General features: G+C 44.1%; 1 protein-coding gene across 5 annotated transcripts; it reads left to right on the forward strand.

Moving 5' to 3' along the window:
- The first annotated feature begins 2,683 nt into the window (after window positions 1-2,683).
- On the forward strand, window positions 2,684-26,233 carry LOC117368332 (dehydrogenase/reductase SDR family member 1-like). 5 transcript variants are annotated; one of them, XM_033961894.1, is made up of 10 exons: window positions 2,684-2,934; window positions 9,680-9,829; window positions 10,518-10,661; window positions 11,539-11,610; window positions 12,514-12,593; window positions 12,894-13,026; window positions 14,020-14,163; window positions 17,160-17,229; window positions 23,805-23,885; window positions 25,719-26,233. In XM_033961894.1, the coding sequence occupies exons 2-10, from the start codon at window positions 9,680-9,682 to the stop codon at window positions 25,853-25,855; spliced, it is 1,011 nt and encodes a 336-aa protein (XP_033817785.1). In that variant the 5' UTR covers window positions 2,684-2,934; the 3' UTR covers window positions 25,856-26,233. The 5 variants fall into 5 exon arrangements, 3 of the variants coding, with proteins under 3 accessions (XP_033817785.1, XP_033817786.1, XP_033817787.1); XM_033961895.1 differs by lacking the exon at window positions 2,684-2,934 and adding an exon at window positions 5,583-5,598; XR_004540945.1 differs by lacking the exons at window positions 2,684-2,934; window positions 25,719-26,233 and adding an exon at window positions 15,221-15,365 and having other exon boundaries at window positions 8,290-9,829; window positions 23,805-23,876.

Below are 26,233 nucleotides of genomic sequence, written 5' to 3' on the forward strand. Positions count from 1 at the left end.
CCCCAAATCCATGTCCACTGGGCCGTGGCCTTAACAAACCTTCAGCTGCGAGATCTCTTCCCCCAGGGCTCAAGGCCCTATAAGCTCCCACAGTTCAGCATCTCCCAATATTGTCATCTTTTAGTCATAGCAGAGCTGAGGAGGAAGAGTCTGCTGTCCAACTCTTGTCCAATAAAAGGGGGAATCACCTAATTTCCCCTTTCATTTTGGGCCCCTTTTATAAAGCTGTGGTAGCAGGTCCTGCCTCGGCACGTGCGAGGATTTGAACGGGTTGCATCACACTTGCCACGTGGGACCTTGTGTTTTTCTTTGAATTTTATGGATGTTTTCCAAGATAATACAAATTGTGATGTATAGAGTTTTATTTTAGTTCCTTGTACTTATTTTATATAGGAGTCTTTTTATTAAGGTGTGCTAACTGATTTAGCACGCGCTAAATGATAAGGCGCCCTTAGCGCGCCTTAATTAAAGGATTTAGCTTGCTCTAAAAATGGAATATAAGGTTTGAACTTTAGATTGTTTATTATGAATCAGTCTACGTCAGTGGTCTCAAACTCGAACCCTTTGCAGGGCCACATTTTGGATTTGGAGGGCTGCAGAAAAAAATATTTATTTATTGCGATTTCTATCCCGCTGTCCCCAAAGAGCCCAGAACGGGTTACAGGTTTAACATACACAGCACACGGTATAGGTAACAGGTTACAATTTACACTAGATTAGCCATAATTTCAGCTAATGTCTTATTAAAGAAATGACAATTTTGTGTGAGGTAAAACTCTGGGCTCCTTTTACGAAGGCGCGTGAGCTAGCTGCTACCGCCTCCTCGTGAGCAGGCGGTAGTTTTTCGGCTAGCGCGGGGGGATAGCGTGCGATTAAAAGGGGGATAGCGTGCGATTAAAAGGAGCCCTTTATAGTTTATAAATCTTTTCTTTTAAGAGTTAAAGGAAAGATTTATAAACTATAAAGAGTTTTACCTCACGCACAATGGCCACCTGGATGGTCTCGGGACTCAAGGATCTCCCGTACGAGGAACGGCTGGATAAGTTGCAGCTGTACTCACTCGCGGAACGCAGAGAGAGGGGTGACATGATCGAGACATTCAAGTATCTCACGGGCCGCATCGAGGTGGAAGAAGATATCTTCTTTTTCAAGGGTCCCGCGGCAACAAGGCGGCATCCGTGGAAAATCAGGGGCGGGAAACTGCACGGGGACCCCAGGAAATTCTTTTTCACTGAAAGGGTGGTTGATCGCTGGAATAGTCTTCCACTTCACGTGATTGAGGCCAGCAGTGTGTCTGATTTTAAGGCCAAATGGGATAGACACGTGGGATCTATTCACAGAGAAAGGTAGGGGAGGGCCATTGGGGTGGGCAGACTAGATGGGCCGTGGCCCTTATCTGCCGTCTATTTCTATGTTTCCTATTTTTTCTGCAGCCCTCACAGTTAAAGTTTAACATTTTTCCTTTTCCTTTGAATTAACAAAAGATTATAATAGTTATAACAGGCGTCCGCAACTGGCTTCAGCTCTCACTTCCTCCAGCACCGGACACACGCACAAGCTGCACTGCCTCCAACCATTGCTTCAATGGGTATCGCCTCACTGCTGTAACCTCACGCAAGCGCTTTCCTGCGTCTGCACACGAGTGGACTCCACAATCGCGTACAGACGCAGGAAAGCGCTTGCGTGAGGTTATAGCGACCGCCGGGCATTTGTGGAGGGGACAATCGCGTACAGACCAAGGGCCTCAAAAGAGCACCTGGCGAGCTGCGAGTTTGAGTTTGATCTACATGGTTCAAAGATATAACAAAGAACAGTACATCGAGCTCGGTCCCTGGGACTATTCAAATCCAGAGTAAACCCCACCTCTTCGAGAATGCATTTAACTCATAACCCCCTCACTCTAAACCACCTGAGAAACTGCCTAAGCCCCTCCTTGTCCTATTGTTTTAATTTAGATTGTAAGCTCTACTGAGCAGGGACCATCTCTCAAATATGTTGTTGTATGGTGATAAATAGTAGTAAAATACAGTAAATGAATGGAATCCAAGTCAGTTCAACAAAAAAATGAGATGTACAGAATACAGTTTTGCCTGTATTTAATGTCTTTTTATTATCTTGGATCTGGGTAGCTTGGCAGTCTTGGTGAGTCTCTGTGGCCGGAAGATCTGCCTGGTCAGATGCCAGGACCCACCCACATGTGTGTTTATTATTATTTATATACCGCACTTTGATTTAACATCAGTGTGGTTTACAAAAACGAAACCCCTCCTTCACAAAGCCGCGCTAGCGTTTTTACCGCCAGCCGCTGCGGTAACAGCTCCGGTACTCATAGGAATTCTACGAGTGTCGGAGCTGTTACCGCAGCGGCCGGCACTACAAACGCTAGCGCGGCTTTGTAACGGAGGTGGAAAGGAAGAAAGGAACGCCAATATGAAAACTGAAAAGAAAAAAGGTTTTATTAGTTGCTGTGGGGTCATTTTCCACCTCTAAAAATACAAGTTAAAATAGAAAAGAAAAATTCAATAAAATCCTAGACCCCCCCCCCTAAGTGAAAAAGCTAATTGATTCTTTCTGGAGGAGAACCAGCTGGTCCTGGCTGTGACCAGTTTCCCCAGCTCTCTGCCTCCTCCCTGCTCAAGCCTCACTGTACGGAAGAGACGTCTGTGCCAGCCTCTTCCTGTCTCTAGATCAGTGGCTCTCACACTGACACGGCACAGTGGCGTGTCCCGAAGAGACTCCGGGTGTGCCACGAGAGATTCCAGAATTTTATTTAAAAAAAAAATAAAAAAATCCCTTCATAAGTAAACACTAGAACAGATGACAAGTACGTCGCGTACGCAAGTCTGTCAATGCTATCAGCGTCTAAGCGCATCAGAATACAACCGCCCAGACAAGCGTCATTCTTTGACGTGCTTGGTCCTTGAAAACTAAACGGCAAGTAATTTTATTTGTAACGCAATAGTTATCTAATCTAATCTAATCTAATTTAATCTAAGCCTTAAGTTTATATACCGCATCATCTCCACGGAGGTGGAGCTCGGCACGGTTTACAAGCTAAGAAATATAATAAGAGGGAGGGGGGAAGGGTTTACATGAGCGTCTATAAATAGAGGGAAGAGAAGGGGGGGGGGAAAAAGTATTATATATTAGAGAAAAGCCAGGTTTTCGGTTGTTTGCGGAATAATTGAAGGGAGCCCAGGTTCCGCAGCGGGATAGTGAGGTTGTTCCAAAGACCTGTGATTTTGAAGAGAAGGGATTTTCCCAGTTTGTCAGCATGGAGAATGCCGTGTAGAGAGGGGAAGGATAGAATATGTCTGTTATCCTACCTAACTTGAGCAACAAAGCAATCAAGGCTTTGTTACCGTGTGGATCTTCTTTATCTTTGTAAATCTGGATTTTCAGCTCTGACAGATATTAAATCGAAAAAAAAAAAAAAAAAAGAGAAAGACTGCAGAGGGTGGATGATGAAATGTGTGTTTACTTGTTCAATACTGAGCTACGTTTTGAGTGAATTTGCACTCAAAAGCAAGCACATCCATTGCATTGATTAGCGATTCTATCTACTTTAGTTGGTGTCAGGTCAAAAGCGCGCCGGGACAAAGGCGCGCCCAGACAATTGAGCGCAGCGCAGAGGCGCGTGCCGTTCAAAATTACTGTTTTTAGGGCTCCGACAGGGGGTGTGGGGGGGGAACCCCCCACTTTACTTAATAGACATCGCGCCGCGTTGTGGGGGGGTTGTAACCCCCCATTTTAATGAAAACTTCACTTTTTCCCTGTTTTAAGGGAAAAAGTTAAGTTTACAGTAAAATGTGGAGGGTTACAATCCAAAATGCAAATACTTAAGGAAGTATCAAATGAATTCTGTACATACAAAATTGCTTCCTATCAAATTTTGTAATAAGCTTAGCCGTGCCTCAGAGACCGAATCATCCAGCAAAATAGTGGTTATTGCTTGTCCTCGGTCAGGATCTCATTCATTGGCATCAGGCATATGCTTGCTGCATCTAATCTAATATTTTTTTTTGTATCTCGTTCGATCACATGGTTCTCTCCATGTTCATCACGTTTTTTATGTTTTTTTACGTCAGCGACGTAATGAACGTAAGCCCTGGTAGGTCCATTAAAGATTTAAAATCTCGGCGTTCTTTATGTTCGCCGCCATGTTCAAAGAGCAAAATAGACAGAGAAGCCAGAATAACTTTGTTCCGTAAGTTGCTTTGTTAATTTTGTAAAGAAATATATGCAATATAGATAACATCACAATGACTTTAAAAGCATTTTGTATAATCAATGTAATTTTGTGTTATAGGCACTGTCAACCTTTCCCCTGACGAAGCCACATCGGGTGAAACGGTGGCCCCGTTGGGATTTACAGTGCTGACAGTTCATCCAGATAAGTGCTACTTAAATATAGGCACTATCTTATTAAAGTGTATGATATTTATTTATTTATTAAAGATATTTTTCTAAAACACAAAAAAACTTGATAAAAAGAATTAAAATATTTATAAAAGAATTAAAAAAAAGAACTAAAAAAAAAAAAAAAAAATATTAGATTAGATGCAGCAAGCATATGCCTGATGCCAATGAATGAGATCCTGACCGAGGACAAGCAATAACCACTATTTTGCTGGATGATTCGGTCTCTGAGGCACGGCTAAGTTTGTTACGAAATTTGATAGGAAGCAATTTTGTATGTACAGAGGGTTACAATCCCCCAAACCCCCCCATAACGCCGGAGCAATGCCCACGCCCCCCCCCATCAGAGCCCTAAAAACAGTAATTTTGAGCGGCGCGCGCCTTTGTCCCGGCGCGCTTTTGACCTGACACCGCGCTAGATAGTACAGAGTGCTATAGGACGCAAGGGTGAAGGATTAGCTTGTGCACAGGGTGAGGCTGGGATGTCACAGAGAGGGTTGTTTTGTTTCATGGGTGCAGTACACAGATCCCAAATTGATTTTTGGGGAAAAACGGAATTTGATCATGTACTTTCATTACTGAGAAATCTTCGCTGGCTCCTTGCTCACCTCAGAATTCGATTTCAATGCGCTTGGATGATATTCCAAATTATCCATGGTCGAACTTTGCTTATAGTCCCTGTAACATGGAATTCTCTTCGGTCTGTTGTTTCGAGGAATTCTCAGACGTACAAGCTTTCATTTCCTTCAGTGAAAGGGATAAAGCTTGGTAATATCTCTCGCTCCTCCTTTTCGGATAGGTGTACAATGCTTTGGAGTGAAATTCCTAGTTATATTAGAACTTTTTTCTCTCCGGATTTTTCATACATCGATGAAAAAACAATGCTATTTCAACAGTTTGGGGGAAATGGTACTAAAGAGTGTTAATTTCCTTTTGTTTAGTAATTCACATGTTAGTTAAACTGATTCCCTGTTTATTGAAGTCATATGTTAACTGAGTCGAGCCCCTAGTTAAGGAGATGACACGGTATATAAATCTAAGGCTTACATTAGATTAGATTAAATCAGTGGTCTCAAACTCGAACCCTTTGCAGGGCCACATTTTGGATTTGTCGGTACTTGGAGGGCCTCAGAAAAAAAGAGTTAATGTCTTATTAAAGAAATGACAGTTTTGCATGAGGTAAAACTCATTATAGTTTATAAATCTTTTCTTTTGGCTAAGTCTTAATAATAATATTGTAATTTATAGCTAAAGAGACATATGATCAAGAAACTGTTTTATTTTATTTCTGTGATTATGATAAACATACCGAGGGCCTCAAAATAGTACCTGGTGGGCCGCATGTGGCCCCCGGGCCGCGAGTTTGAGACCACTGGATTAGATCCCTTTTTGAGCCTGCGTTACACACAGTTTTATTAACCACCTTATTACCAAATGGCATATTTAGCGGTGTGCAATCAAAACCAAAGCCAGAAAAGAATTCCCTTAGCAGAGGACAGTAACCCATCAAAAGCCACCCCCCGTTATTTAAAATAAATCTGGATGCACACTCTCAGCTCAGCTCCTTTGGTTTCAAGCGCATCACTTCATGTCCCTTGTTGAGTTTCAGAAAATGATCTAACGGGCAGCTGAAAAATCCCGAGTCCTGGGTTGAACTTAATTTACCCCCCTCCTCCCGTTTACCAAAGTGCAGAAGAGGTTTTTAGCGCCGGCTGGCGTGCTGAATGCTCTGCTCCAACGCGCTTAGGAACTCTCTGACCGTAGGATCAGCGCGGAACATTCAGCGCGCCAGCTGGCACTAAAAACCACTTCCGCGCTTTTGTAAAAAAAAAAAAAAGGGGGTTGGGTTGGGTTAATTTGGCATTTATATTCTACTCTGGCTTTCATAGCACCTTACTGATGACCTGAGAGAGAGAAAACCAGAAGCAAGTGTACCACAAAAAAACAACCACTCAAGAGTGTGCACTAAAATATATATTTTTAAGTTAATATGTGGACTAATATGAGGCGATAATATGTGGTATGCTACTTTATGTTAAACCTACTTTAGATAAGTATAAAAGTCGCCTTTTTGTTATCTTGACAGGAATAGGGGTTCAACTGATTACTCATAATTGGAAAAACCATGATAGGATTAATTTTACTTTTTGGTGGGTACCTGTGCCACGTATAAGTCTGAAAGGATGATGGCGGAACGTTTGGGAACCAATAAGTCCTTTAACGATGTATGGAGTCCCTTAACTAATTTTATTGCATTATAATTAGGGTTATGTTTCTTTCTTTCGTTTTCCATTAGAGTCCTTGCACATCCAGGGAGGGTGGGAAATGTATTTTGAAGAGTTAAATTATTTCATTATAATATTATAATCATATCATATGTATTATTGTCTTAACAACTAGGATAAGAAGGGAAGAAAATGATTGTTTCATTTTAATAATTGTATAGTTAATAGTGTGTTTTGGTGCAGTTTTTTTGGTGTCAGGTCAAAAGCGCGCCGGGACAAAGGCGTGCCCAGACAATTGAGCGCAGCGCGGAGGTGCGTGCCGCACTAATTTACTGTTTTTAGAGCTCCGACGGGAGGGCGTGGGGGGGAACCCCCCACTTTACTTAATAGACATTGCGCCGCGTTGTGGGGGCGTTGTGGGGTCGTTGGTGGGGGTTGTAACCCCCCACATTTTACTGAAAACTTCACTTTTTCCCTGTTTTTAGGGAAAAAGTTAAGTTTACAGTAAAATGTGGAGGGTTACAACCCCCCAAACCCCCCCATACGCCGGCGCGATGTCTATTAAGTAAACTGGGGGGGGGCTCCCCAACAAAACCCCCCCGTCGGATCCCCTAAAAACTGTAATTTAGTGCGGCGCGCGCCTCTGCGCTGCGCTCATTTGTCTGGGCGCACCTTTGTCTTTCGCGCCGTTGTCTATGAACCTTTTTTTTTAAAATGATTTACCATTTGTATTGCACTATCAAAGTTTTAAAATCAGTAAAGATTTACAAGAGAAGTTAATAAGTGGACTAATAGCCTGCCAAACCCTCTGAAGCGGAGTTCGAGACGGGTTACATAAAATAAAGACACAATGTTACCTGTTAACTTCAGAGTAGATTCCTAACATGCCCCCTCCTTTATAAGGTGTAGCGTGGGTTTTAGCGGCGGTAATTTCTCCGACGCTCACAGAATTCCTATGAGTGTCGGAACAGTTACCGCCGCTGCTGGCGCTAAAACCCGCGCTACGGTGTTAGTAAAGGAGGGGGCTGGTCTTCCGACGTATTCGGTTACAAACAGTATTTTAATTTTGTAGAGATACGAGGGTCCCTCAAAAAGTTTCCGCACTTTCTTATTTTCGTGGGAAATGGTTGGGACGGGAGTAGTGGTAAGAGGGCGTGTACCGGAATATCATGGGAAAAAAATGTATGGCAAAAACAGGATGATTGCGTGGAAAAGTGATGGAATTTGTTTTTGAGATTTTTAATAAGTAGTGGTAAAAAAAAAAAAAAAAAAGCGCAGAAACTTTTTGAAGATCCCTCGTAGATCACAGAAACCCAGCATGTTTTGCCGACAGCCTGTTGCCTCCGTCATATGCAAATGTATCATGCATAGTCATTAGGGATAGCGTGAAAACCGATTGGACCGTGCAGCGCCAGGATTCACGCTTAAATGTGGGTGCAAGGAGTTATACCAGCTGAAATTAGGTGTAAATCCTGGCATGCACATTGGGTGTGAATCTCTCCAAGTTTTCCGCAAACATCTGAAAACCTGGCTTTTCTCAAAAAATGTAAGTCTCCCTCCAACTTAGGAATCAAGGAAACGCTTATATCTTGGCATCCCAAGTCCTCTAAATTTTCTTCACACTTCTACCTCTAACCCTCTGTTGTAGTTCCTTCCTATTTCTCCTACTGTAAACTGCGTCGAGCTCTACGAACGTGGAGATGATGCGGTATACAAACCTAAGGATTAGATTAGATTAGATTAGATGCTATTCTATAAATGAGTAAGTGTATTTTCACTTGGATCTGCCGTTTCTAACTCATTTCGGTACCTTGCATCCATTAGAATGCTTTTTTTGCACCTAATATCAGCGCCATATATGGAATTTCCTCTTAGCAAACAGCCCCAGTACAAATAATGGAATCTGTGGTAAATAGAACCCAAACGTGTTAACAGGAAAAGAAAGACTGCATGGGATTTGGGGAGGGGGGTTTGGGGTGTGTGGAAAAGACAAATCAACAGTAATATACATGACTAGCATACAACCAATTTCTTTTTAGATCTGTAACTCATCAAGTTGCTAGGACTCAAACATGAGTTGACAGCATCTAACTAATATAATAGGTGACGGCAGACAAAGAACTGAACGGTTCATCCAGTCTGCCCAAGTCACATTCATTATCATTTCATAATGTGGTATAATACATGTACTTGATCCTGATCTTTCTTTGTCATTTTTGGGACAAAGACCATAGAAATCTGCCCAGCATTGACCTTATCTGGCTTGCCGTTCACGTAACACAGATCGTAGAAGTCTGCCTGGTGCTGGACTTTTTTTTCTCATAGTTGGGGTTGCCTTCTAAGCACCAACACATCAACATCCATAGGGTCATTTGTTTGTTGGGATACTGTCCTCTTTCTATCCCATTTTTGACTCAGGAAAGAGGAAATGACATCAGGACACAGCAGAAGGAAACCTTCATGGGTATACTGGGGTGGGACAAGGTTGAGAGATAGGAGGGCACCATGGAAGTCAGGGAGAGATGTTGGATGGATATAAAAAACCTGTATATATATATTTTTTAATATCTCTAGGAGGCGGGGACAGATTTGGAAGAACCCATCCAAAATATTAGGCCTGCCTAAGCCACTGCTTTTTATTTAGGGATCCTCTGTGATTATCTCACACCTTTTTGAATTCTATCACAGTTTATATCTCTATCACCTCCACCGAGAGGGCATTCCACGTATTTCCTGTTTTTACTCCTAAATCTACAACCCTGAAACCTTAATACATGTCCTCTAGTTTTACTGCTTCAGTCCCTGGAAATTATTTGTTTGTATATTCATTCCAGATACATGGGAAAGTGAGGGCTTCTGACTGTAGAGATGTGAAGCAGAGCGCTCAACGGGAGGAGAAAAAGGCCACTAAAGCATCCTAAATCTGTCACAGGCCAGACAACAGCCTATTCCTCTTAATTAAAGGCCAGTTAGTGTAGGGATAGGCTGGAGTGTCTACAGTTCCGTTTCATGGTCTTTCTCCACCCCTTCCCCAGATGGCTCTACCACTGTCCGGAAAGGTCTGCATTGTGACAGGCGCATCCCGTGGAATTGGGAAGGGAATAGCATTACAGCTATCTGAAGCCGGGGCCACAGTTTACATCACAGGACGTAAGAAGGATACCTTGGACCAGACAGCTCAGGAGGTAAGACTCTACCTCGTCTTTTGGTGTTTGAGCTCATTAATTCTTGGTCTTTCTTCTCATCTGGATCTCATTGGAGTCACAAGCACATACCGTGGCTTCATTTCTACCCATTAGGGTGTGTTTGTCCAAGGCGTTATTCCTCAGTCCCCACCAGAGAGGATCTATGCCTGAAGCTCCTCCACCATTGAGTGTACTCCATTTCTGTTCCAGGCCATTCCCAGAACTGTGCTTATTCCAGGTTGTACCATTCATTCCCTCACTGCTCAGGATCTTCTGTGCTTATCCCTGGCTTTACCCCTCGCTTCCTTACCATTGAGTATTTTCTGTACTTGATCAAGACTCTCTTGAGATGATAACATCCATGCATATACTAGCATTTCAGGAAAGAAGTATTTCACATGTAATAGTCTTGGTGGCTCTTGATTAGGTTACCAGATGTCCTCTTTGAAAAAGCTCAAAGAGGGTAGACTTAGCAAACATGTCAATAAATATTTCTTCATGGACAGGGTAGTGGATAAATGAAACAGCCTCCGAATGGAGGTGGAAGATGTGAAACTTGATTCGTAGCTTGGGATCCATTCTGATAAAGGGAATGCTAGAGACCACCTGGGGTCTGGGTTAGTGCGAACTAAGAAGAGATAAGATGACCCCAGTGGTCCCCTGCTCTCACAATATTCTTCTATGGTAGGTGCAGTCCCGTGGTGGGAAATGTATCCCTGTAGTATGTGATTCTACTGAAGATGAAGACATTAAGCTGCTGTTTGACAGAGTCCAGCGGGAACAAAAAGGGCGGCTGGATATTCTCGTGAACAATGCATTTGCCGGAGTACAGGTAACATTCACCTGGGACAGATAACACATGCGAATTCTCCTACAGTTCTGGTAATGATTAGACTAACACTGATAAATGCCCACCTAGGAAAAAGAAGACAGAAGCTATCACACCTACCTTAGAAAAGAGACACATACAGGAGTTGAGAGAAGATTTATGAGGTAGAGGGGTAGGCGGGACAAACATTGATGAGATAGTGAGTCTGATCAGAATTTGATAGAGGTAAAATTGTGGAGGGGGAGTGTAGTAATGGGAAAAAGAGAGATGAGAGATTAGGAGAATGAGGCTATGCAATGGGTGAGAATCAGGAATTGATGAAGATGAGGATAGAGTTCTGATAATGAATACAGTCATGGAGATGGCAAAGATTGATAGGAGTGAGGGGTGAAGGATAGACAAGATAGAACTGAAAAGAAGAGAGATAGGATCATGAGAGAAATGAAGAATATGTTGAGGAGTGACGTTCAGTGAATGACTTCACTCTCAGTAGCCTCAGGCCAAAACTTACATTATAAGCCATTTGGGGTACAAAAATATCTATTATAGCAGAATACAATTCACGTCAAGCTCAGTTTTGGAAAGGTTAACCATCTCCAAGGGATAGTGTAATCCGACGAGATGCTCCCCAAGTGTCAGTCTAGGGCACAGGTGTCAAAGTCGGTCCTCGAGGGCCAGAATCCAGTCGGGTTTTCAGGATTTCCCCAATGAATCTGCATGAGATCTATTTGCATGCACTGCTTTCAATGCATATTCATTGGGGAAATCCAGAAAACCCGACTGGATTCTGGCCCTCGAGGAGGGACTTTGACACCCCTGGTCTAGGGTGTCAAATGTAATCTTTTATTTTTTTGTGTTTTTATGTGTTCTCTAAGTCTAGGCTATGAGAGTCCCTGGGTTCAAGTCCCTCAAAGAGGCAGCGGAAAGTAAAATTAATGAGAATAATAACCAGGTGGTTGCATAAAAAATATATTTTATAGGAATAAGCTTATTATTACAAAGATGCCATGCTTGGAAGAAAGATATGTTTCATAGGAATGCAGAAATGGAATCAAATCTACACCTCTCTGACAAGTAGAGTAATCCACACACAAGAGTCGACTCATGTGTAGAAGAAAGATACACCATACATATGCTTGTTACTATATGTACAGAAAGATATTTTGTTATGGAGCTGCTTCTGTGTGTGTAGAGGAAAACATGTGGCTTTCCCAGAGCAGAGAAAGTCTGGTTGTGAGGTGGGGAAGAAGAGAGCTAAGAAACAAGAGTGAGGGAAGGGGTATATGTGTTTTTATATAGGTTGGAATCCTGTTCTAAAAATAGCCTCTATTGTTAGAAATTTATCTTAACATATTTTCTATTATCGTTCTGTGTCATAATTTAGTACAATGGCCCTTAATTGATAAGAAAGGTATGATTCTCTTAGACTGTCTAACATCTTTTGTTCTAGTCAAGTACTATAGTTAATATATCTTCTTGAGAAATCCAGGCTGACTAGACACCCATGATATGTGGATTCGGTGCAGGAGGGCTTATTCAGTCTATCTGCACTAATATGCTCAGAGCCAGATTAATATATCCCAGAGTCCTTTGCTGAAACTCTGGTTAGGCCATCAGAGAATGCTGACAGATAGTAGAGATTAGTAGTTTTGTATGGATAGGCCATATGATCTTTATCTGTTTCTGTAAAATCAGATCCATGGGATGAAAGCGTTTGAGGTACATAGGGATGGGGGATTCCTAGCAGGATGTCAAGAGATGTAGAGGAGGGAAAATATGAAAAGGAACAGAAAAGAGCTCCAGTGGCACACCCAACATCATATCTGTCTTCTTTTCTCAACACAACTTTCATCAGGCAAATATGACAAACCACACGAAACCATTCTGGGAGACTCCTCCGACCTACTGGGATGATTTCAACAATGCAGGATTGAGGTGAGGGCAAACGCTTAATGATTTTAACAGAAGCAAGGCAATTAACTTACTGAGGACTTCAATGAAAGGGAGGATATGTTCAGAGGTTCAGTAGCATGGGGAAAGGGGGATGATTGGGAGCAATTAGGTTATGGAAGTAGAGGCAGATGGGAGATCACATGTATTTGTGTGTGTGTTGGGGGAATCTCAAGCAGGGACAGGAATGGTGTTGAGTGGCTGTGATGTGGTTTTTGTCACCATATTTGGTATTTGATGGATGTGTTGCTCTCGCTCACATTTTCTCTGCCTCCTTTCTCTTAGAGGACACTACATCTGCTCAGTCTATGCTGCCCGGATGATGGTGCCAGCACAACATGGTCTTATTGTTGTGATATCATCCATCGGTGGTCTCATGTACATCTTCAATGTCCCGAATGGTGTTGGGAAGGAAGCGGTGAGAACACCATTCATATTCCTCCTCTGTCCCAGTTAAGCTTGACATCTACCTAGCACAATTGCAGCCAACTCCTGTTTCCCAGAGTCCCACTCAAGCTCTGGTTTTCCAGAAAGCCAAAATATACTCATAGCCACTGCAGTTATCCTTGAAGCCAAATCCTTTGGAGGTATTCATGGACTGGAACGGCTGTGTCCATTTTATTGTGAAGCCTGCATGTTCTCTATTTCTTTTCATTTATTAAAATTTACGTATAAACTTTCGTATACCGAGGTGGTGTACATATATATATATTTACATACAGTGACATAGCCAAAGGTGGCTCAAACCCATCCAAAATTTCATTTTCTTGAGTGCGATCATAGACCTCTTCCCCACTGGCACAGCTAATTGTGGCTCTGGTGAGTTCTGCCGACTCAGATGATCACAACTCCTGATTGAGGCTTTGTGGAGGGGGGGGTTGGGGGGAGGGGGTTGGAGGGTCTAAGGCTAGATATGGGTGTAGCTGTTGTGCGTGGGTTGTGTGCGCGGGACGTACACTCACACAACACACGCACAAACAGCTACTGACAGTTCCAGACCTGCTGGTAAATTCTTCCTCGGTAAAAGGTGAGCATTCCCTTTTGAGCAAATGTCATTTAAATACTAGCGAGCTCCTTGTAATGTGTTTGCAAAGGGCTCTTGGTGGCTGCTACCATGATTGGGTAAAAGAACCCTTTTGAGCATTGGGGGGCTGAGCTGCCTTACAAGAAAGACCAGCTACAACCAGTCTTTCTTGCATCGCAAGCTTTTGAACATTGTTTCCTCTGTTTTACACCATTCCCTTTTCCACTTAAGCTCTGTTCATTTTTCACATGAATCGCCAATGGCCTTTTCACCCTGCCTCCTTCTCAGTTCTAACATCTCATCATGAAAGTCACAGTACACATTGATCTAGCCTTCTCTCTTTTCCACTGTCTGTGCCCATCTCATATTCTCATGAACTTTTTCTAGTGCGACCGTCTGGCAGCAGACTGTGCCACGGAGTTGCGGAAACATAGAGTAGCGTATGTGTCGCTCTGGCCTGGCGCTGTCCTTACAGAGACGATGGAGGAATGCATATCAAAGATGGACCCCTCAGATCCACAGTCAGAGAAGGTAATACAGCAAGATCAAACATATCCAGTCTAACGAAGGAGAAACCTTCCCAAATGCTTTTGAAGGGAGGGTTAATCATTCAACGTTCACCTCCTCTAAACACTCTGGTAGGGAGAGTGCGACTCCCCCCCTCTAGATACCTCTGTAACCCTAAGTTACTTGGTGAGCATCAAGTAGGCGCCACAAATACATTTCATGAACTGGTGTGAGGGCAGAGCTAGGAGGCCGGTTGGCATTTTTATCCACACACTCGGCATATTCATTAGTCAATACAGCAGACCACACAGCTAGATATATTCCACATTGTGAAGGGTTTACTGTGACTTAGATATTCAAATAACTGGTACAATTGTTTCAGAGAAGCTCACTTCTCTTCTCTGAAAGCGTCGGACAGGCACATGGGATCCCGTAGGGAGAGGTGGAGATAGTGGATGCTGCGGATGGGCAGACTGGATGGGCCATTTGGCCTTTATCTGCCATCATGCTTCTATAACCATAAAGCTCTATGATCTCTCAATGCAGGTGTTAAGAGCCTTAGCCTATAGGTATAGGAAGACATAGTGGATGTGGCAGATGGGCCATTTGGTCTATATCTGCCATCATGTTTCTATAGCCATAAAACTCTATGACCTCTCAATGCAAATGTTTAGAGTCTTAGCTTATAACAATAATGCTCTATGATGTCATAATGTAAGTGTAACGAGCTTTATCCAATCGGGAGAGGAGGAGATAGCGGTGCTGTGGATGGGCAGACTGGATGGGCCATTTGGCCTTTGTCTGCCATCATGTTTCTACTTACACCACTTGCATGTGCCAGTGAGTTTAAACAAAGAAAAATGTTAGTAAACTATAACCCGTCCTGAGCTCTTTGGGGAGGATGGGATAGAGAATGAATTAATTACACTCCTCAGTATTCTAATCCTTAGCTCTTCTTTCTTAGATGCAGTCCTTGGAATAAAGCTGTCTCTTCCCTGAGGGGTATCTGGTGTTGAGAGGTTTTACCTTGGTGGCTCTTCTGCTCCATTTTTTCCCCTTTTCCTCTGGCTTTTTCTCACAGGCAGAGGTGGAAGACAGGGTCCCTGTACCTGTGCTCCCTTGAAGAAGCCCAGCAGCTTTCCAGGCTATAAGGCTGGTTCCTCCTCCTTGCACTTCTAAGTCGGCGACCGTGCTAGTCAAAGACCTTCCTTTGCATCGTGAAAAAGGTGCTGCAGCTTGGAGGTTAAAAGTTACATTAGTCCCCTTGTATGGGTGTGGAGGGAAATGGCCAGGGATTCTGGGCCAAATCTTGGTCACCTATTATTTAGGTGCAGTGGCCAGGGATCCAAACAACAGACTCCACCCCCCCTTGGGCTGTGTATACTTAGGGTTACCAAATCTGGGAAGATGTTAAATAGGTCATTTGACCCCACCTTGTCCTTGCCTCCCACCGGTCCTAGCCCTGCCTCATCCCTCTACCTTATTGCTATTTCCTTAATCCCCCTTCCCATCCTCTGTAACCTTTTAGCCCTCATCTACCCTCCACTTCATCTCATCACTCTTTCAGTCCCAGCTCCATCTCTATCTCTCCTTCCTTCCCTTGCCTCCAAGGCCATTCTTCTATTCCTGTCCCCATATTCCACCTCTGTCCAGCTTCTTTTCCTTCTATACCTTTTCTCCTGTACCTCACTCCAGAATCAATATCTCTCTCTTCTTTCGCCCTCTCCCAATGGAGCCTCATATCTCTCCCCCTCCCTAGATCCACCGTCTTTCTCAATCTCCCCCCATCTCAGCAACTGCCTCTCTCTCCCTCTTTACCCTCTATCTCCCCAAAGCTCCCTGTGGTAGCATCTCTCCCTACCCCCTAGCCATGGGTGCTTCTCTCTATCTTTCCTTCAATCCCCCTCTGCAGGTGCTCCTCTGTGTGTGTGTCGCTCTCTCCTTCCACCCAAACAGCAGGATCCAGATGACTTCTCTCTCCACCTCCCAATTTCCTCACCCACCTCCACCCTGGCCGCTGCATTGAATCTTCAGGCAGCCGACAGCAACGAGGTGAGCCTGCTGTCATGGCTTAGCCCGAAAGCCACCTCTCTGCAAGTCCCGCCTATGCGGGAAAAGGAATTCACTGCAGAGAAGCAGTTTCCAGTGCAGACAGCAGGCTCATTTCATTGCCGCAGCCACCGGCTGTCTGAAGATTCAATGCAGTGGCTGGAGAGGAGGCATATGGGGGAGATGGAAGAGCTGCTGGCTATAGCTGAACAGACTCCCCCATTTTTAAAAAACTGTCCGGGCACCCAGTCTGGGTTTTTCCATATGTCTGGTAATCCCTAGGTATGCTAACCATGATATTCCCTCATGTTGGTCAGGAAGGAAGTCACAGCCCCTACTCCCTACTCTGAAAACAGTAAGGTGAAAAAAAACCCCCAAACTCTACAACTTCTTTATTCTGGTGAAGAAGCTGAAGATTCCAGCACTGTTCAACAGGTAGAAAAGAGCCAGCCACTGAAATTCCTCCATAGGAACAATTGTAAACGTCTCCTACAAACACCTTTACAGGGACAGTATAACCTCTCCCAGATATCTTTTAGGGAGAGCGATGATGCTTGCTTTCTCAAACACTTTCTCACAGAGAGTGTCCCTCTCTACCGAATACTCGTTCATGCAGAGGGTAAGAATCCACCAGCACTCCCCACTGAGAAAGCCACTCCACTCCATCTCTGAGTATTTTTCTAGGGCAAGAGATCATAAAAGTTTCCTGCAGAATATGAGCGGAGGCAAAGTCTTTCTCTTGGGATTCTGGAGGGAGGGTACTAATTTTGTTCCTGTTCACAGACAGATGTGATTCTCTTGTTTCTGGAGCAAATGAAGTGGGGAGGGTCTCGGCCTCTTGTCCAAGGCAGATGATGCCCCATTATTTCACAAATGATAATACATCATAGTCCTCACCTTCCAGGGACTTGAGGTCAGAGACTTTTGATGAACTTTCAGATGAATAGTCTTTCCTACTTTACATTCTGTAGTTTCGAAAGACCTTCTCCCAGGCTGAAACAGCGGAACTGAGTGGAAAATGCATCGTGTCTCTGGCTACAGGTAAAAATAAGGAGGCTTTTATATTAAGATTTTTTACATTAGATTTTTAAATTGTGAATGAGATGGTTTCTTTTTCTTGAAGAAATCCCTAATATGGGAAGATTCACTCCGTTCTCTGAGGCTTGTTCCCGCATATAAAATCTATAGTGTGAATTTGAATTTAATTACTATATGACCTTACTGTATAGTCCACAGTCCTGTTTGATTGTTTAATGGTTCTTACTATGTATATTTAACTAATAGAACAACCATTTAATTCTATTTTTGTTGTTATTGCTCCAATAAAAGAACTATACACATAAATATTTATTCTATGAAAACAAGAAGCACATAAACAATATTGATACTTGGAGGGCCATAATAAAAAATCTAAGTCCGACTTGGACGTTTTCAGCAAAATATCCAAAGCTGGAAGTGGAGAAATGTCCATTTTTGAAAGGCAATCTTCTGGACGTCCCAAAAAATTTTTTTTTAAAAAGTCATTTACTTGGACATCCAGACCTCCAAAATGTCCAAGTTGAAAATGCCCAAATGGTCTGAATTTGGACATCAGAGGGACCAATCTTGTAATGGACTGGCCACACGGATGTGCCAACAGAGCAGTGGGGCACCTTAGAGGGCACTGCTGTAAACTTCACATAAAGGGTGCCTCATATATATCTCACCATAACCCCTTTATAATTTAGGGTGAATCCCCCAAGACTCCCCCAATATCTACTATACTCACCTGTCTACCACCCCAATAGCCCTTATGGCTGCATGTTGCACCTATATGCCAGTATAGTAGGGTTTTGGTAGGCTCACACTTCCCACCATAAATGTAGTGCTTAGAGTGGCTTATGGGCCTGGATCTTCTCTCTAAGGTTCACTAGCCCACCCACTAGCTTTCTTAAGGCACCTGTATGGTACTCTAATAGGCTTTCCTGTCTCAGATGCTGCTGTTCTACAGATGGGTATGTAGTTTTTCATTCTGATTTTTGTGAGGTGGGAGGGATGTGACCATTAGGGGAGTGTTAGGGGATCAAGATTTAATTCCTCCAGTGGTCATCTTGGGCATCTTTTTGGCACGTAGACACTTTAAAAACAGGTCTATTCCAAAACAACATAGTAGATGACGGCAGATAAAGACCCAAAGGGTCCATGCAGTCTGCTCAACCTGATTCAATCTAAAAATTTGTTGGGAGTTTTTTTTTCCTTAGCTATTTCTGGGCAAGAATCCAAAGCTCTGCCCGATACTGTTCTTAGGTTCCATCTACTGAAGTCTCCATCAAAGCTCACTCCTGCCCATCTACACCATCCCAGCCCCTGACGCCCTCCCCAGCCCATCCTCCCCCAAATGGCCATATACAGACACAGACCATGCAAATCTGTGCAGTACTAGCCTTAGTTCTTCAATATTTACTATTATTTTCTGATTCTAGATCCTCTGTGTTCATCCCACACTGTTTTGAACTCCGTCACCGTTTTCCTCTCCACCACCTCTCTTGGGAGTACATTCCAGGCATCTACCACCCTCTCTGTAAAAAAGGAAAGATTTTGTTCTATGTTAATACCTTTCAAGTATTTGAACGTCTGAATCATATCTCCCTATCCTTTCCTCTAAAGTATACATATTCAGGGCTTCCAGTCTTTCCTCATACGTCTTTTGGCGCAAACCTCCTATCATTTTTGTTACCCTCCTCTGGACTGCTTCAAGTCTTTTTGTGTTCTTCGCCAGATACTGTCTCCAAAACTGAACACAATACTCCAAGTGGGGCCTCACCAACAACCTGTACAGGGGCATCAACACCTTCATTCTTCTACTGGTTACGCCTCTCTTTATACAGTCCAGCATCCTTCTGACACCATCCACTGCCTTGTTACATTGTTTTTTATTGCCTTTAGATCTTCAGACACTATCACCTCAAGGTCCCTTTCCCCATCCGTGCATATCAGCCTCTCCCCTCCCAGCATATACGGCTCCTTCCAATTATTAATCCCCAAATGCATTACTCTGCATTTCTTTGCATTGAATTTTAGTTGCCAGATATTAGACCATTCCTCTAACTTCTGTAGATCCTTTTTCATGTTTTCCACTCCCTCCTCGGTGTCTACTCTGTTACAAATTTTGGTATCATCAGCAAAAAGGCAAACATTTCTTTCTAATCCTTCAGCAATGTCACTCACAAACATATTGAACAGGATTGGCCCCAACACCGAACCCCTTTCTCCGAGCGACTTCCATTCACCACCACCCTCTGGCGTCTGTCCATCAATCAGTTTCTAATCCAGTTCACCACTTTGGAGCTTAACTTCAGCCCTTCAAGTTTGTTCAAGAGCCTCCTATGAGGAAATGTGTCAAAGGCTTTGCTGAAATCTAAGTAAATTACATCTAGCATATGTCCTTGATCCAGTTCTCTGGTCAGTGCCAGGGTTCCCGCTAAGCTGCGCTGGGGTGCGCTGGCGCACAAAATATTACCTCGCAGCGCACAAGTTTCTCGTCACAGCGCACACAGTGTAGAGCACAGTTCTTCAACCGCCGGTCCGCAAACAAAATCTTGCCGGTCCGCGAAGGATTCGGTCCCCGCCGCAACGAAAGGCCGGCGGCAGCTGACTTGCAACTTCCTGTTGCAGTCGCTGTGCCGGGACTCCTGCCTTCGCCGGGACTCCTGCCTTCCACCGCGTTTGCCTCCTGCCTTGTCTCCGCACCTCCAGACCAGCAGCGGCAGCTGTGTATGCTTTTAACTTCGGCACAGAGCTGCCCCTAATCAATAGTTTAGCGCGGTTTCATAAGGCAGCCTCGGGGCCTTTGCTAGGCCGGCCCACATCGCATCATCGAAGCGGGCCGGCTATCAAAGGCCCCGAGGCTGCCTCATGAAACCGCGCTAAACTATTGATTAGGGGCAGCTCTGTGCCGAAGTTAAAAGCATACAGAGCTGCCGCTGCTGGTCTGAACTCTTGGGCCGCTGAAGGAGGGCAAAAAGCAGCTGTCCTGGAGGTTTCCCTTCCTCTCGCCTTTACAGGTTCCTTTTTTCCACCTTTTTTTTTTTCCTTCAAACGGCAACGGGCCCCAGCATCGACATCAATCAAGTAAGTTCCACTGTCAATCAAGCGGTTCTGCTCGGCCAAAGCTTCCCCTGTGACATGAGCCACCCTCAGGGGAAAGAAAGTGACCCACAAAGGTGAGGGGAAGGGGGGCAGATGATGGAAGTTGGGGGGGGGGGAGAGAGAGAGAGAGAGAGAAGGGGCAGATGATGGAATGGAGGAGATGAGAGAGAGAGAGAAGGGGACAGATGATGGAAGTGAGAAGAAGGGAGAGAGAGCAGAAGGCAGATGGATGTCAGTTGAGAAGGGAGAGCAGATGCTGAATGGAAGTGGGGAAAGAACACATACTGGATGGAAGGAGGAGATAAATAAAGGGGGAAGAAAATAGTAAGATAATGGAGGGGTGAGGGAAAGGGGTGACAAGCTGTGTGTAGACACAGTGAAAAGAGGGAAACGGGACTAAATAGTAAGAAAGAATTTAATTTAGATGGAGGCAGAAAATAGAGAAGGAAGACCAGAGAAGAAAAGGGAAGAGAGAGCAGAGAATGATCAGATCTGAGTGGAGGAAATGAGAAGAGAGATATGCTAAAAACCACAGGGGGGAGGGAAGGATAGAGATGCCAGACCATGAGGGGAACAGAAGGAAGATGATGGATGCTAGACCAAATTGGGGGGTGGGGGGGGGGCAGGAGGAGAGATGGCAGGGAAAGACAGACAGTGAATGGAAGGGGCAGATGCTGGACTGAAGAGACAGAGAAGGTTATCATGCTGCTGTACCGGGCCATGGTACGCCCTCACCTGGAGTACTGCGTCCAGCACTGGTACTTTAAGAAGGACACGGTACTACTCGAAAGGATCCAGAGAAGAGCAACTAAAATGGTTAAGGGGCTGGAGGAGTTGCCGTACAGCGAAAGATTAGAGAAACTGGGCCTCTTCTCCCTTGAGCAGAGGAGATTGAGAGGGGACATGATAGAAACATTCAAGGTACTGAAGGGAATAGACTTAGTAGCTAAGGCAGGGAGAACGAGAGGGCACTCTCTAAAGTTGAAAGGGGATAGATTCCATACAAACGTAAGGAAGTTCTGTGGTAGAAAGCAACATATTTATTTGGCTCATAACTTGCTGGCGCCCGATATTTTTAGCTCACAGTGAAAAAAGTTTGCTCACAACACCCGCCCGCTTAGAGGGAACACTGCAAGTGGTCACCCAATCAAAAAATTCAATCAGGTTCGTTTGGCACGAGGTAAAGCCATGTTACCTCGGATCCTGTAACCCATTAGATTCTAGGAAGTTCACTATCCTTTCTTTCAGCAACACTTCCATTATTTTTCCAACAACCGAAGTGAGGCTTACCAGCCTGTAGTTTCCCGCTTCATCTCTGTGACCACTTTTGTGAATAGGGACCACATCTGCTCTTCTCCAGTCTCCAGGAACCACTCCCATCTCCAAGAGATTTATTGAAGAAGTCTTTAATAGGACCCACCAGAACCTATATGAGCTCCCTCAGTATCCAAGTTCTATCCAGAACGTCTTGCAAAAGGTTCCAAAATGCTTAAGTACCTGATTGTAAAAAAAAACAAACCAACAAACCGCTTAGATAACCTTGATAGGCGGTATATAAAAAATCCTAATAATAATAATTATCACTGAAAGACGTCCAAGTCTAAACCATCCCAAAGTTTGCCCCAAACCCACCCCTAACACATCCCTATGAACTCTGGATGTACAGCAGGAAAAGCTTCCTGCTAGATGTCCAGGAAACTGGTTTTGATTATTGGCAATTAGGACATTCAAGTGCCATCTTAAGCTGTTTTTTGGCCGTCTTTAAGATTAGATTACGTATGAGCCCCATAGTAACATAGTAAATGACAGCAGATAAAGACCTGAACAGTCCATCCAGTCTGCCCAATAGTTACACATGTTATAAATGCATGTTTACATCAAATTGTATTTCTTCTTTGATATTTCCGGGCTGTAGACTGAAGAAGTCCGTCTGGTACTGTCCTTAGGCTTCAACTACTGGAGTTGCTGTTTAAAGCTCACTGCAGCTTATCCAAACCATCACATCATTGGCGGGATACAGTCTGTAAAAGTCTGCCCAGCACTGTCATGTTCCAAATTACTGGAGCTCCTGTCAAAGCCCTCCTTATTAGCCTGTCCTCAACTGAATTGCACCGGCCTTAGTTCATCAATTTAAACCATTCATTCTCTAATTAGAGAACCTCTGTGTTCATCCCACACCTTATTGAATTCTATCACTGTTTTCAGCTCCACCACTTCCTCTCTGTGAAAAAGAATTTCCTAACATAAGTCTGCCATCTTGCAACCTCAAACTATGCCCTCTACTTTTATTATTTTCCCTTCTTTGGAAAAGATTTGTTTCTATATTAATACCTTATAAGTATTATAATATCTGGCTTTCCTTCTGACATCACTTCCTGGCCCCCAACCCGGAAGTGATTTCAAAGGGAGCCAGGCCTGCATGAGCAACAGGCTAGAGTAGTTACTCAAGCTGGCGAAGATTTCAAACAGGTATGGGGGGGGAAGGGAGGGCACAAGTGTGGCCTGGGGGGGGGGAGCAGAGAGGTGACGCTGCCCGGGGTGGTCCGTCCCTCTTACTACGCCACTGGTTTTGGGGCTCTACATTGAATTAATTAATTAACATTAAAGGATCTCAAGTAGAGTCAATTCCACCATTGATTCTTAAGGGTTTTTTATTTTTACAGTTTTTGGTCCTTTTATTCATTCCTTAGTTAAGGAAAGTTTGCAAGGTATTCTGCCTACACCTCGAAAAGAAGCAATTACAAAATTAGTCCTAGTGAAGTAACAAATTATAGACCCATTGCTAATATTCCATTTTTAGCAAAGCTAACAGAAAAGGTAGTATTTACTCAGATCTCTGAATTCGTAGAAAAATCAAACATCCTTCATCCAAACCAGGCAGGATTTAGACAATATCACTCCACAGAACATTCGCTAATAGGCATGTCGCATAGAATAATTTACAAAATATGTCTGTTATCATTTAGGTCCCAACTTCATAAGTCTCCAGCCAACATTTGCTAACTGTTCCATCACTTAAAACCATTAATACATGAAGCCAATACATTTTTTCCGTCATGACCCCCCAATTGTGGAATTCCTTGCCAATCTACTTAAGGGAGGAAAGAAATGTTGGTAGATTTAAGAGTCAGTTAAAATGTTTTCTTTTTAAAGATGCATTTGACTGCTAGACATCGTAAAAGCACCAAAACTAAAGCAAAACCATACTTGAAAAAAAAACCCCCAAAAACAAAAACCCATCCTCTTGTAATTTTCCTTGATTGTCTCATCTGCCTCCAATTATTGTATTTCTATCCTATTTACCCTACTAGTCCCATCTGTTTTCAAAGTCATGTATTTGTTATATGAACTTTTTGTTCCCCTGTGTATTGTTATAAAATATTTTTAGAATTGTACATCGCCCTGAATATATGATAGGGCGATTAAACAAATTTTAAATAAACTTGAAACTTGAATTCTACCACTTATGTATGTCCATTTGCCTCCAGATCGCCATCTGATGAAACTGAGTGGGAAAGTTCTCTTGACTTGTGAGGTCGCCAAACGCTATGGACTGCAGGATATAAATGGTAAGACTTCCCTTCTGTGTTGTTCAGGTCTTGGCTTGTATCGTTCTAAAGCCGTGGGGTTAAGAGGGCTATAGACAGCGATTTGGGCTTGTATGATCCTTGGGCCAAGCATTCCAGTTGTGTATGTGTGTTCCGCATTGGTGTGACTAGGCGTGATCATTTCTGCCCGATCATTTGTGAGCCTCTTCAGCAAACAACACATGTATACAGTATTCTAGAAGTTGAATGTGCAAGTTGGAGACACACCAAAGCTCCTTCCACTTGTACAGCCTTTGCAGTCAGGCGCTATAGCTAGTGGCAAAGCGAGGGGGGCAGTCTGCTGAGGGCACTGTCTTGGTGGGGGGTGCCGGCACCTCTCCTCCTCTCCACCCTCAGTCCTTCCCCCACCTCACATGCACCTTCCCTTCCCCCTGTGCCTCTAACTCCAACCTCGGCTCTCCCTCTGATGTCACTTCCCCCGTGCCTCTAACCTCCAATCTCGGCTCTCCCTCTGATGTCACTTCCTGGTCGATGGAATCTGGTCCATCGACCAGGAAGTGACATCAGATAGAGAGCCAAGGCTGGAGCAGGCAGCAGGTTGGAGATGCTGCTGATGCCTGTGACGTTAAAGAGGTACGGGGGAAAGGGTTGGAGCACTTGGCGGGGTGGGGGGGGGGCACCGCCACCCCAGGCGCCTCTCACCCTCATTATACCTTTGGCAGGGGGACAGGGAATGAGTTGGGGGGGGGACGGAAAAGAAGGCACCACTGGCTATAGCACTTATGCACTATTGTATAGAATAATGCATAGTGCACCAGTGGGTATAAGTAGTTATTTTCTCTGCACTTACACATGCAGAATCTATAGAGGGCGCCTAACTCATGGGTGCTGTTGAGCACAATTGTCAATCATCCACCAGGGATCCTTTATAGAATCATGCCTAGCATTGTCTACCTGGTCATAGGCATCGGTAGGTGTTGATACCTTAGGCACACTCCCATTGACGTCAGGGTTTTCTTGACCCAAATGAGTGCGCTACCGTATATACTCGAATAGAAACTGAGATTTGGGGGGGGGGGGGGGCCAATAAAATGGCCCAAAAATAGGTGTCTCGATTTACAGTCGGGTCCACCTTAAATCCTGGTGGTTCAGTGAGCCGAGCCAGGATGGGAGTGGATCCCTCCCCAGGTGAGGTGTTGTCATGTCTGTCCTGGCTGTCAGTCAGCTGTAGAATCACCGTACGTTCCCACCCCTGCTGTAGAATAAATGCACGTCCTCTCCCTCCCTGCTGTAGAATCAACTCGTGTCTCCTCCCTCCCTGCCATAGAATCACCATACACCCCGCCCTCCTTCCCTCTCTCGGAGAAGCAGCGTAGGCCTCTCTCCGGGCTTCCCTTAAGTCACTGGTGGTCCAGCAGGGTGAGTTGGGGCAGGAGCGATTTTCTTAAACTCCTGCCTGTGCACTCTCACTGAAAAAAAATGGCTGCCGTTAGTTCCTGTGACAACTTCACGAGACAGCAGCCTACCAGATAATTTTTTAAATCTTTTTTTTTTTTTTTTAAATGGCGCTTTCAGTTATCAGCGTTGATTAAGCCTGATTGAATAATTAAGTTAGGCACCTAGATTAGCTGGAAGCACTGATCTAGGCACCTAACTCGAGGCGTCTTTTATAGAATCAGGTCTCCAGCGTATGTATAACTGCACATGGTCAATTAACAGAATTGCCTTTCTGGTGCACCTTAAACCAATTTAGCAAATGTTAACTTCTGAATTCACGTGCCTCTCCAGTTGCTGTATTTGTGGTCTGAAGTTGGACTTCTTCACCTCTTGCTTCTTTCTCTTCTCTTCTTGCAGGACGAACTGTGGCTCAGTTCACATCCCTGCGGAATCTGCTCTCCTTCTTCCCCCCGTTGGCCTGGCTCTCTCGATTCATTCCAGGGTTTATTCGGGTTCCAAAGTGGATCCTCACCCTCTCTGCCAACAAGTTCTAGCCTCAACTCAGCTTTCCTGCTGCAATAAGCTTGCTGTTACCGTGTCCAACTGGAGTCCATCCGGCTCTTGCTCTGCCAACGCTGCTGCTGTCTTCAAATGTCATGGATCTTTCATTGGCACAATCCAAGACTTTGAGTATTGTACCAAAGTACATTTTTAAAGTGTCTCTACAATCTGCATATCTGGAAATATTTGTTATCGGTGATGTTTTTCGGTAAAGCTGGATAATATTTAGTTGCTTGCTCATGAAGGATAAACCTAGAGTCCAGTTGTTAATAATCTAATATTGACGCCAATTGGCACTCATTAGTAATAATAGTAATAATAATAATTTTATTCTTCTACTAGTGTTTAAGCCCGTTACATTAACGGGGTCC

This window comes from Geotrypetes seraphini, chromosome 10, assembly GCF_902459505.1.
Source record: "Geotrypetes seraphini chromosome 10, aGeoSer1.1, whole genome shotgun sequence".
Classification (NCBI taxonomy): domain Eukaryota; kingdom Metazoa; phylum Chordata; class Amphibia; order Gymnophiona; family Dermophiidae; genus Geotrypetes; species Geotrypetes seraphini.

Excerpts from the sequence above, each read along its gene's own strand:
- LOC117368332 (XM_033961894.1), top strand. The coding sequence starts at position 9,680 with ATGGCTCTACCACTGTCCGGAAAGGTCTGCATTGTGACAGGCGCATCC. Across the intron at positions 11,611-12,513 it reads TTAATGAGAATAATAACCAG|GCAAATATGACAAACCACAC; the intron begins GTGGTTGCATAA and ends AACTTTCATCAG. Across the intron at positions 17,230-23,804 it reads CATCGTGTCTCTGGCTACAG|ATCGCCATCTGATGAAACTG; the intron begins GTAAAAATAAGG and ends ATTTGCCTCCAG.